The sequence below is a fragment of the Balaenoptera physalus genome (genome assembly GCF_965194825.1).
Source record: "Balaenoptera physalus genome assembly, chromosome: 3".
In the NCBI taxonomy this organism is placed as follows: domain Eukaryota; kingdom Metazoa; phylum Chordata; class Mammalia; order Artiodactyla; family Balaenopteridae; genus Balaenoptera; species Balaenoptera physalus.
This window is the reverse complement of record NC_138890.1, coordinates 49,509,874-49,522,740: the sequence shown is the minus strand read 5'-3', so window position 1 is coordinate 49,522,740 and position 12,867 is coordinate 49,509,874. Positions and strand designations below refer to the sequence as shown.

The 12,867-nt window shown below is 39.1% G+C and overlaps 1 protein-coding gene across 1 annotated transcript in view; it reads left to right on the top strand.

The window, feature by feature from the left end:
- Positions 1 to 12,867, top strand: part of G3BP1 (G3BP stress granule assembly factor 1) — a 41,501-nt gene that overhangs the window by 20,389 nt on the left and 8,245 nt on the right. The window contains exons 3-11 of the mRNA XM_082455681.1: positions 289 to 370; positions 845 to 1,018; positions 3,633 to 3,723; positions 4,653 to 4,746; positions 5,948 to 6,149; positions 8,396 to 8,497; positions 8,955 to 9,066; positions 9,288 to 9,416; positions 9,808 to 9,917. Of these exons, the coding sequence (XP_082311807.1) occupies positions 289 to 370; positions 845 to 1,018; positions 3,633 to 3,723; positions 4,653 to 4,746; positions 5,948 to 6,149; positions 8,396 to 8,497; positions 8,955 to 9,066; positions 9,288 to 9,416; positions 9,808 to 9,917 (1,096 nt within the window). The remainder of the gene's footprint in view (positions 1 to 288; positions 371 to 844; positions 1,019 to 3,632; positions 3,724 to 4,652; positions 4,747 to 5,947; positions 6,150 to 8,395; positions 8,498 to 8,954; positions 9,067 to 9,287; positions 9,417 to 9,807; positions 9,918 to 12,867) is intronic.

The following is a 12,867-nucleotide window of genomic DNA, read 5'->3' as shown; positions in this document are numbered from 1 at the left end:
TTATTTTAAGTGGCCTTCCTGACATGAACTACAAGATCCTTCCCAACATGATCATCCTTTCGTGAGACCTGAAACTTGTGACTTGTAAAAATTCCTTGACCAGATTCATTCCCATTCAGCAAATGTTGTGACATGTAGGTGATGCATATATGATTGCATACAAAGATGAAAAAGAAAACACATTGCTGCCTCCAAGAATGTACTAGTGAGACAGATGGGTTCAAACATGAACAGTAAATACCTGGTCTTAGGATACTTGAAGATGACAAGTATCTTTCTGTTTTACAGATTTTATGGAAAGAACTCTTCTTATGTCCATGGGGGATTGGATTCAAATGGAAAGCCAGCAGATGCGGTCTATGGACAGAAAGTAAGCATAACAAGCTTCGTGTAGGCTGTTGAGCAGCTAGAAAATAACCCATAGAATTGAGGTGGATACATGCTTGATACATTTGTTGATATTTAAAGATCAAATTTCTCAACTTCTGTTTAGAAATTTAGGTATTCAGTAACTACTTGGTTTATATGATAATCATTGAAAAGTTTATAATGTCACTTTTGTTCATTTTGTATGATATATTCTGAAGTTTTTTTATGTTAGAAGATAATAGGTTTTAGCATGGGGATCATCTATTGTAAACATTTTAGTTATGTTAGTTAAGGACAGTAATTTTAATAATTAAGGTTAAGGTGTCATTGGGAATATACTGTACTAAGACACATTACAGTGGGGTCTGTGTAGTTTGTAATTTAAATGTGCACAGGTAAATGCTCTATCTTTGTTGTGTTAGAAAGTTTTTTGTTGTTCTTGGAGATTCTGCATTCTCTTCCCTCGATTCCTTAGGAAATCCATAGGAAAGTGATGTCACAAAATTTCACCAATTGCCACACTAAGATCCGTCATGTCGATGCTCATGCCACCCTGAATGACGGTGTGGTGGTCCAGGTGATGGGCTTGCTCTCTAATAACAACCAGGCTTTGAGGAGATTCATGCAGACCTTTGTCCTTGCTCCTGAGGTATGAAAAAAAAATAACAATGAAAGGTTGTACATGTCTTTTTAAAAACTGTTCATTTTGAAATTTTAAATATACAGAAAAGTTGAAATAATAGTGCAGAAGTACTCTTACATATATCTTACCTAGAGCCACATTTGCCCACACATTTATAATTATTTTTCTATTTACCTATCATTTTTAATTCTAAACTATTTTAAAAGTAAATTGGAGGACTTCCCTGGTGGCACAGTGGTTAAGAATCCACCTGCCAATGCAGGGGACATGGGTTCGATCCCTGGTCTGGGAAGATCCCACATGCCGCGGAGCAACTAAGCCCGTGCGGCACAACTACTGAGCCTGCGCTCTAGAGCCTGCGAGCCACAACTACTGAGCCCTCACGCCACAACTACTGAAGCCTGCACACCTAGAGCCCATGCTCCACAACAAGAGAAGCCACCTCAATGAGAAGCCCGCACACCACCACGAAGAGTAGTCCCCACTCACCGCAACTAGAGAAAGCCCATGTGCCGCAACGAAGACCCAGCACAGCCAAATTAGATAAATAAATAAAATTTAAAAAAAGAAAAAAAATTGGAGATATTATGCCCAGTCATCCTCCAGTACTTAAGTGAGCACTTCTTAAGAATAAGGATTTCTCTTCCATAACCAAAGTACAGTTATCAAATTCAAGAAGTATTTGTAATACAATTATCCATCTAAAGTCCATATTTAAATTTTGGTTATTGTCCCAATAATACAAAGAATAGTAATTTTTTTTTCCTTGTCCAAGATTCAGTTCAGAATTACACATTGCATATAGCTGTCATGTCTCTTTAGGCTCCTTTAATCTGCTATAATTCATTAATATTTTGTTTTTCAAGACATTGATGTTGTTAAAGAGGACAATCAAATTACCGTGTAGAATGCGTCAGTTTGAATTGTCTGATATTTCCTTATAATTAGTTTTAGGTTATACGTGTCTTTCAGTGCCTCACATTAGGTAGCACTTGATGTCATTTAGTCCCATTATTAGTATTACTTAGTTAAGGTGATGGTCACCAGGTTTTGCCACTGTAAAGTTAGTGCTTTTACTTTTCTCATTAGTGAGTAAATTGTGGGTGCTTCTTTGAGACTGTGCGTGTACTTTGTTCTTCATCAAACTTTTAGGCGCTAGTTTTAGCATTCATTGATTCTTGCCAGAATCAGTTTCTACTCTGATGGCTACAAATGGTGATCATCTAATTCTTTATTTATTAGTTGGCATTCTACTGTAAATTACTTTGCCTTTTCTTCTGTCTATCATGGGGTCTTTGTTTATTTAATGGATTTAGTTAATTTTTTATTGATTTCTGAAGTGTCCTAGGATCTGCTAAGTGTGAACCCCTTCAAGCGGGTTTCTGTTTTTTTTGTTTGTTTGTTTGTTTTGGGGGGTTTTTTGTGGGGGGGGGCAGTTTGTGGCACAGATGTTTCAGGCTCACCTTGCACTCTCCCTGCTCCAGCCACAACCCCAGTTCTGGAGTCAGCTGTTTCTTCAAGGAGCCCTGTTTTTTTTTTTTTTAGTTATCATGCTTATGAAAGGACTACAGGTTTATGTTGATTAATTGCATTTGTACTGCCTTCTCGACTGGTCCACAATGAACAAAGTCAGGAATCCTATCTGTGTGAGCATGTGGAAGGGGCTCCAAGAGGACCTGCTGACTAAAAGTTTTCTCTAGCATTACTCGTCAGATAATTTTCTCTTGAAGGGTAGTGAATCTAAAATCCCCATCATTTTACTGTTTGAATATAAAATAACTCAGTTGTCTATTTGAAAAATTACATGAAGTCGTTTTAGTCATGATTTTTAGAGGAAGGCTTAGATTATCTATAGTGTTAAAATTTTTGATGGACTTCTAAATATTCAGGGAATCATGGGATGATTATTAATTATTCTAAATTTAGTTCTTTTTTGCCTTTAGAGAGGAAGATCCTGACATTACCATAGTATAATGGGTTGTTACATAAACTGTCTCATTTAATATTCAAAGCTCTAAAGTACAAGTTGGTATCCTTCATTTTGCAGGTGAAGAAACAGCCTTAGAAATTGAATGACTAGTAAATGACATAGTTGGATTTCAACGTAGGTGTTTCATACCTAGGGTAGGCAAACCTTTTTAGCTACACGTTTGAGTGCTTGTGTCAATATTCTTGGATAGAGATTTAGCGAATTTTAAAATATCTGTTGCAGTTGGTAATATGTATTTATTGTTTGAGAAATGATTTGAAGTCTGGGCTTTGGCATCTTAAATACTTAGAGTTTGTCAGTTTTTGGATATTCACCTGGTGGTATTTTAAGCACACAGTATGTAATGGAAAGCAGGGATCCTTTCAGCCTTGACCTTATTGGCATTTGGGGCTGGGTGACTGCTTGCTGTGGGGCTGTCCTGTGTGGCGTAGGGTGTCTGGCAGCGTCCCTGCCCTCTCCTTAGTAGTTGTCAGCTCTCCTCCCCGATGGGAAACCGGAAATGTCTCCCGAAGTTGCCAAATGTCTCCTGGGGTGGGCAGTATTGCCTTTAATTGAGAACGATGGTGTGTAGGGTGATGTGGAATTTTAAAAGTTTGCTGAATAAATGAAAACTTTCTGTTGGCATTGCAGGGCTCTGTTGCAAATAAGTTCTATGTTCATAATGATATCTTCAGATACCAAGATGAGGTCTTTGGTGGCTTTGTCACTGAGCCTCAGGAAGGTAAGTTACTTGTCTAAATTTTTTTGGATGGCATCAGATTGACCTGAAGAGAGTGTAGGTTTCTTGAATGTTTTCATAATTCTCTGTATCTTTCATTAGTAACTTTTAATTGTCAAGGCATAAGAAGGGTTGGAGATTTTAACCTACTTGAGGCTGATAGGTTAGTCTACTTCACTGATATTGGTAGAAGACATCAAACTCCTAAATCAGAAGTAGACAGGTTATTACAGCAACAATAGTAGCATCTTGGCCATAGTTTCAGTAGGACACCGCAGAAGTTTAGATGATACCTGCAGTGCAGTGGGGTGCATTACTAGAGTGGAACCTAAGTTTCAGCAACCAAAGCCTTATAATGGGGTAGCAAACACGCCTGCCCGTTGCTCTGCAGAGAGACACCGTTTTCCGAGAGTGTTGCTGTATAAATATTCTTAAAAGGTAGTCTGGAACAAAGGTTAGCCATTGCCTCAGCTGTAAGATGTGCAGAAACACAAGCGACCCATGGAGAATTGTCTCTAAATGCTAAGAGTGATTAGTATTTTAGTGTTTTCTGTATGACTCAGAATTCTAAGTGCTTTGTATTTATTGTATAATACAACAGCCTTACAGATAAGTATTTTAGGAACTATTGTTCCCTTTTAATAAATTAGGGCACTGAAATGCACAGAGGTCATAAAGCTAGTTAGGTGGTAGAACCTTCGTTGGATTGCTGGCAATATGACCTCAGACTCCATGCTTATAACCCAAACTGTACGATGGCCTTAATTCTGTCCTTAAAGCCTACGTCATGATTTTACCCAATTTTCTTTATCTTTTTATGTATGTGTACTTTTCTTATTTCATTGCCTTTTTTATCATGATGAACATTGTGCAAGTGAATATATTTGTGAGTTAAATGAGCACAAGTATGTTAAGTTTCTTTTCTCATTTAGAATCTGAAGAAGAAGTAGAGGAACCTGAAGAAAGACAGCAGACACCTGAGGTGGTTCCTGATGATTCTGGAACTTTCTATGATCAAACTGTCAGGTAAGGAAAACTTTGTTCATCTGTCCAGAGCTGCATGAGAATTTGAGTTGTTTAGTCTTTCTGTTTGTTGGAGGGCAGCCATAATGCTCAGAATTATCTCAGAAAATAGTGATAATTTCCCAGAAGAAAGGTTTTGCTTTTGGTATGTAACATAAATATATAACTTGTTTAATATAGATTGCAGTCTGAGGACTGCTTAAATAGTATCTATCAGTTGCTTTTTGGTTTGGTTTTATCAAGTATTTAATACATCAAGGCATAGCTTTAAGTGCTTTTGAGATGGAAGGTGTGCAAGGACTTAGCCATAAATTGACAGAAATTCAGACATGAGTTAAGTAGCAATAAAGAACTTCATTTATTAGCTCAGACAAATGTGTGACTGTATCTTAGGTTTTTTTTAATCTGCAACTGGAACAGAAATATGTTGGATAGCAATATAAATTAATATTTACTTGTTGCCCTGTGATACCCTTAATGTTAATATTCAGTGCTTAAAGGATACTTTCAAATGTGTCTCAAGGTGTGGTGATGGGACTGACTTGACTCATCTGGGTTGCTGGTTGAAAATGAAGATTTGTTGTCCTACCACAAACCTACCAAATTAGAATTTCCGGGGGGGGGGAAAGCATCTGCAGTTTGTTAAAGTGACTTATGTGGAAGTTTAAGAACTATTCTGAATCACAACTGATGGTTTTTTTTCCTCCAAAATTCCTTGTGTGTTTTTATTATGAGAAAAAGTTTTGATACTAAAAACCACATAACATAAAATTTACCTTCTTAACCATTTTTAAGTGTACTTTATAGTAGTGTTAAGTATATGCACATGATTGTGCAGTAGATGTCTAGAAATTTTTATCTTGAAAAAACTGAAACTGTACCTTTCCATCTCCCCATAGCCTATTAGAGTTTTGTGATATGTGATAGGTAAATTGTAATAATTTTGGGATTCTAAGAAACACTGCTCTGGTTCATTTTGATCTGTTTGATGCATTTGCCTAATCAGAATTTAGCAAATCTGACTGTAGTTAAGATTTGCTCACTGAGGGCTTTTCTAAAAAGTTGTCTTGTTTTAATACGCAAATACATAATTCTTAGATCTTTTTGGGGAGGAGGGAGCTATGTTTTTTAGGTTCAGGTCTCTAGGAATTTCTTGCTAAGTCGACGGAAGCAGAATGATATTTCTCAAATTTTACCATGAAAGCAATGACTTAGAAGAACATTTAGAAGAACCTGTTGCTGAACCAGAGCCTGATCCTGAACCAGAGCCAGAGCAAGAACCTGTGTCTGAAGTCCAAGAGGAAAAGTCTGAGCCAGTATTGGAAGAACCTGCTCCTGAGGATGCTCAGAAGAGTTCTTCTCCAACACCTGCAGACATAGCCCAGACAGTGCAGGAGGACTTGAGAGTATGCAATGTGTCTTCATTTTTATTCCATTTCTATTTTTAAAAATCTCTCTTCTTCTTTATTGTTGCTTGGTTGACTTTTGTAGGTGCATTTTCATATTGGTTGTTTAGGGAAGTTTCTTCCATATTGAGCCATACCTCAGATAAGAAGTAAGATACATATTGCTTTATAAAATCAAAAGTAGTTTTTCCCCTCCTCTAAGGAAACTTGAATACTTTTTAGGCCAGAAATTTCAGGTGCTATTTTATCACTGCATCAACAAACCTTCTTTTTAATATTACATCTTTCAAATTGCAGATTATTGTGTGCTTGTTAAACAAGTGATAGTCTGTCTTTAAAAAATAACATGGCACGGGCTTCCCTGGTGGCGCAGTGGTTGAGAGTCTGCCTGCCAATGCAGGGGACACGGGTTCGAGCCCTGGTCTGGGAAGATCCCATATGCCACGGAGCAACTGGGCCCGCGAGCCACAATTACTGAGCCTGCACGTCTGAAGCCTGTGCTCCGCAACAGGAGAGGCCACGATAGTGAGAGGCCCGCGCACCACGATGAAGAGTGGCCCCCACTTGCCACAGCTAGAGAAAGCCCTCGCACAGAAACGAAGACCCAACACAGCCATAAATAATAAATAAATAAATAAAATAAAATAAAAAAAGACAAAAAAAAAAATAACATGGCACAACAGACTTTTCCTGTCCTTTTCTATGAAATCTAATTGAGGACAACTTTACAGTAGAAGTAGAAACAAATTGCTCAAGTATAACTACTTTTCTAATTAGAATACCTGATTAGAAAAGTTTGAAGATTTTCAGTTACTGTCCCTGAGTCACATCAAGATGATAACAACTGAACTAACAGAACCTCTACAGTTGATGCCCTTTGAAGGAATATGTTTTAGTGCTGTATTTATGGGGCCAGGGTTCTTGTAATGCCGTTTGTCTGACAGTTATTTCAAGTGTCTTTGTGTTAGCATTGTTCTAGGTGTGGGAACTGTCAGTAAAGTAGGTAGAGTTCTTGGTCTCTGGAAGTTTCTGGGTGAGTAGGAAAGAGAAATGGTGAAATGACTTTAGCTTGCAGGTGGAAAAGTAGGTTGGCTGGATTGAGAATGGGTGACAAGTTAGGTGGCTTAATTATAGTAGTTCTGGAGAGAGGTAATGACATCTTGGATTAGGGTCATGGCAGTGGAGATGGAGAAGAGATTTAAGAGGTAAATAACAGGATTTGGTGATTTTGGTATTGATTGAAATAACTCAAGAAGATTCTAAAGTTGGTGTAATTGGGTTATAGATTGAGAGAATCATAGGAGGAAGAGCTGGTTTTGGAAGGAGAATTTTCTTTGATTCACAAACTTGAAATTATGTGAAAGTAACCTCTCATACTTTGCTGATACTTGATTGATTAGTCCTAAGGAATTTTAGTACTAAATTTTAAGTAGTGGGGAAAAGGAATCTCAAGTTACTTATAAATTCCATCTTGCCTCTGAAAATGAGATGCACATGTAATAATACAAGAAATCAAAAGCTAATACCTTTTTTTAAAAATAAATTTATATATTTAATTTTGGCTGTGTTGGGTCTTCGTTGTGTGTGGTCTTTCTCTAGTTGCAGCGAGCGGGGGCTATTCTTGGTTGTGGTGCATGGGCTTCTCTTACTGCGGAGCACGAGCTCTGCATGCCCAAGCTTCAGTAGGTGTGGCTCACAGGCTCTAGAGCACAGGCTCTAGAGCGCAGGCTCATTAGTTGTGGCACATGGGCTTAGTTGCTCCGTGGCATGTGGGATCTTCCCGGCCCAGGGCTTGAACCCGTGTACCCTGCATTGGCAGGCAGATTCTTAACCACTGCACCACCAGGGAAGCCCAAAAACTAATACCTTTTTTTTTTTTTTTTTTAATTTTTATTATTTATTTATTTATTTATTTACTTTTGGCTGTGTTGGGTCTTCGTTTCTGTGCAAGGGCTTTCTCTAGTTGCGGCAAGTGGGGACCACTCTTCATCGCCATGCGCGGGCCTCTCACTATCGCGGCCTCTCTTGTTGCGGAGCGCAGGCTCCAGACGCGCAGGCTCAGTAACTGTGGCTCACGGGCCTAGTTGCTCCGCGGCATGTGGGATCTTCCCAGACCAGGGCTCGAACCCGTGTCCCCTGCATTGGCAGGCAGATTCTCAACCACTGCACCACCAGGGAAGCCCCTAATACCTTTTATATTGTTGTGATAAGTAGTGTAATTAACTGATGTTGGTGTGTCCCCTTAGACCTTTTCTTGGGCATCTGTGACCAGTAAGAACCTTCCACCCAGTGGAGCTGTTCCAGTTACTGGGATACCACCTCATGTTGTTAAAGTACCAGCTTCACAGGTGAGTTTTTAATTAAGCTTGCGTATTAGGCAAATTTACTTGTATTTTCGTGTAATGTGATTTCACAGAGGTTTAATGAATAAGGCAGAGGAGAAGGGTACAAGGTGATTTTTTTTTAAATTTTTTGAATTTTTTATTTTTTATACAGCAGGTTCTTATTAGTCATCAATTTTGTACACATCAGTGTATACATGTCAATCCCAATCACCCAATTCATCACACCACTAGCCCCCGCCCCCCCACCCCCGCCGCTTTCCCCCCTTGGTGTCCATACGTTTGTCCTCTACATCTGTGTTACAAGGTGATTTTTAATGTGTTTTTTTTTTTTTTTTTGGTGAGAGAACGAGGGAATTGTCATTTTCTAGTTTAAACCTTATTGTTAGCTAGGATACTTCACAAGAAAAAAAGGTAAGCTTGCTTTGTTCTTACACAAAAGTTAACGTTATACATTTTTTAGCCTCGGCCGGAGTCTAAGCCTGAATCTCAGATTCCACTGCAGAGGCCTCAGAGAGATCAAAGGGTGCGAGAACAGCGAATAAATGTTCCTCCCCAGAGGGGACCTAGACCAGGTGAGAGCTCAGAAGGGTGGCTTCTTTAGTCTGAGCTTGTTGAGGGTGAGAGCTTGTTTTGGGAGGGTAGTTGATGTTTGTGTGTACTTAGATTTAAAAAAATATGTTGTGGAGTTAATGGAATAATTGCCTGTATTTAGGGGTAGAGAGAACTGTTGAATGGAACAGTCACTGAAAGGTGTCTTCTTTCTCATTCCTTGCTGCTTTTGTTTCCTCTTCAGTCCGTGAGGCTGGTGAGCAAGGTGACGTTGAACCCCGAAGAATCGTGAGACACCCTGACAGTCACCAACTCTTTATCGGCAACCTGCCTCATGAGGTGGACAAATCAGAGCTTAAAGATTTTTTTCAAAGTAGGTTATTGAGTTTTAAATACTAGATTCATTTAATACAGTGCTATCCAATAGAAATAGAAGGTGAGCCACATGTATAATTTTAAGTTTTGTAGTAACATTTTAAAAGGCAAAAAGAACCTGGATAATTTAATTTTAATAATATTTTATTTAACCCAGTGTATCTAAGACATCATCTTAATATGTACAAACATGAGATACTGTCCATCAGCCTATCCTAAGTCTTTGAAATCCAGTGTGTATGTTGCACGTAGGGCACATCTTATTTTGGAGTAGCCACAGTTCACATGCTTTGTAACCATGTGTTACTAGTGGCTGTCATTGGACAGTGCGTGTGTAATACTTAAAGGAAATGTTCTAAGTTATTTGAGAATCTGTGTTCCACTTGCAGATTATGGGAATGTGGTGGAGCTGCGTATTAACAGCGGTGGGAAATTACCCAATTTTGGGTTCGTTGTGTTTGATGATTCTGAGCCTGTTCAGAAGGTGCTTAGCAACAGGGTAAGCAGTTTTTCCTCTTGATTTTCTGTATCTTTGGTCTTTTAATGTATTCATCCTTAAAACTATGTCTTATATGTAAAGCGCAGTTTATTCCAACATGTCTGGGTAATATTTTCCATCATGTTTAACCATTATTAAAAGAACTGCCTGGGAGTTAGAAAAACAAAACTGCCATCTAAATAACGTACTTTTTGAATACGTGCATGATGGAGAATGAAATAACTATGGTAACCAATGCACTGAGATTTATGCAGTTCCTTTCTTTGGTAGTGGCTTCTGGTGTAAGTGATGAATTAAATATTATGTTATTTTTAGCTAAGATAACTTAGAATCAGTTTGTTTACCAGGTATATTTGTAGTCTTCATATATAACTGTTTGGGTATAACTATGAGGAGCTTCTTTTGTTCTATAAGTTGACTGGGTTTGGAGTCACCCTACCTTAAGGCACTTTTATTAACAGTACTTTCTCTAATAATAGAGGGATTTGTAGAATCAGAATCTTATTTCTGTGTTCTTAAAGAGCCCTTTCCTTCCCCCACGTCTTTCATTAGCAAAAAATACTTTCTCTAGTAGTAGAGAAGAACAAAGGTGTAAATACTGTTAATTTACTGAGATGGGTGTGGGAGTTTTAAGACCTCACTTTTTTTTTCAATTGAGGTGAAATTCACATAACAAAATTCACCATTTTAAAGTGTACAGTTCAAGACTTCCCTGTTGGCGCAGTGGTTAAGGATCTGCCTGCCAATGCAGGGGACATGGGTTTGAGCCCTGGTCTGGGAAGATCCCACACGCCGCGGAGCAACTAAGCCCGTGTGCCACAACTACTGAGTCTGTGCTCTAGGGCCCGCGAGCCACAACCACTGAGCCTGTGCACCACAACTACTGAGGCCTGTGCACCCTAGAGCCTGCGTGCTGCAGCAACTGAGCCCATGCACCACAACTACTGAAGCCCGTGTGCTCTAGGGCCCATGTGCCGCAACTACTGAGCCTGCATGCTGCAACTACTGAAGCCCATGCGCCTAGAGCCTGTGCTCCACAGCAAGAGAACCCACTGGAATGAGAAGCCCGCACACCACAACGGAAAGTAGTCCCTGCTCACTGCAACTAGAGAAAGCCTGCACACAGCCATGAAGATCCAGCGTGGCCAAAAACAAATTAACAAAACAAAACAAAAAAGTTCATTAAAAAATAATACAGTGTGCAATTCAGTGGCATTTAATACACATTGTTGTGCAACCATCACCTATCTAGTTGCAAAACATTTTCATCAAAAGTAAGTCCCTTACCCATTAAGCAGTCTTTCCCCATATCCTCTCTCCCCAGCCCCTGGCAACCACTAATCTGCTTTCAGTTTCTGCCAGTTAAAACTTACACATTTTATTAACCACGTTAGTTAGAAATGTTGTAGATCATTATTTCCCAGAGGTTCTCCAGAACCTCTCATGTTCTCCAGAATGTTAATGGGTATATTACGAAGTTTAATGTTGTGGTCATAACATTAAGTTAGCCTTAATCTGAAATGCACATTATCTATCAAACTGTTGGACCACTATTTTTGTGAAGCATCTCCTGCAAAACCCTGAGAAGTGTGGAGGGAATAATGGCTTATGTCACCCAGGACACAGAATACTGAACCCAGAGATGTCCAGTAGGCTTTGTTGATAAATCCACCACGGAGCATGCAATAGATCCAGGGGCCACACTTTTTGGTGCAGCCTTGACTTTGTATTTTCTTAGATGGTATGATACTCCAGTGGGGCCAAACAAGGTCAGGCCTGATAGCTTGCTTCCAGTTAATTATCCAAGATGAGGGCTTTGGTGTTTCATTTAACCCCTGTGGGTAAGGCATGGCATCGTTATGCATAGGAATTGTTGAGGTAAATTTCCTCAGAAAGTAGCTGTATGTCTGCTACCTTTTTTCATTCAGATTGCTTCTATCCTTGTGATACCTCCTTAGAGATATATTCCATAACTACCTTTTAAAATATCCGCAGTCCTAACCTCTCCTTATCTTTCAGACTTTAAATGATTTAATTTTTCCCATTGTATCTAGAACATTACCAGGAACAGCACTTCACATTAATGTGTGTGATTTATATGCTGTGTATATAATATATATATATATATATATATATATATATAAATATTGGTAAATTTGTGTTAAAATACTTATAAATGTACAAATATAAGTATATATTTAATCAGAATTTAAAATTCACTTTAGAGTCAGAGCTCAAAAGAGGCTCCCCTGCCCCACCCCCATGCAGGTTTCCTCACATGCACTTTCAGATCATTCCTGTGTACTCTGGTGACTTCAGATGTAGCTTGCCTTTCCCTCACCTCACTGTATTGGTAGAAGTCTACCGTACTCCCTTCAGGAATTTTTTTAGACTTCTGTTTTTTGTTTTGGTTTGTTCTTAATTTTTTAATATTTATTTATTTGGTTGCACCGGGTCTTAGTTGCAGCAGGTGGGCTCCTTAGTTGTGGCTGTCCAGCTCCTTAGTTGTAGCGTGCAAACTCTTGGTTGCAGCACGCATGTGGGATCTAGTTCCCTGACCAGGGATCGAACCCGGGCCCCCTGCATTGGGAGCGCAGAGTCTTGACCACTGTGCTACCAGGGAAGCCCCCTTCAGTAATTTTTTATGAGTACAGAAATAGCTTGTAGAATATGACCGTGGTGTCTGACCATGCTGTGTCGGTTCAAAGCTTATGCTTTCCTGTCAGGATGCCTTGGTTTACATTGCTCTTCTGTCTCTCACTAGCCTTGTGACCCGTGCAGTCTTGTTCCTTAACCTCCCTGGCGCATAGTTTGCTGGTCTTTATAAAATAGGTGTGCTAACAACCTTGAAAGGGTTGTTGTGAAGATTAAATGAGATAATAAAAGTGAAGTATATAGAATACTTCTCTGCATAGTAAGTACTGTTAGATACTTATTTTAAAAAATATTA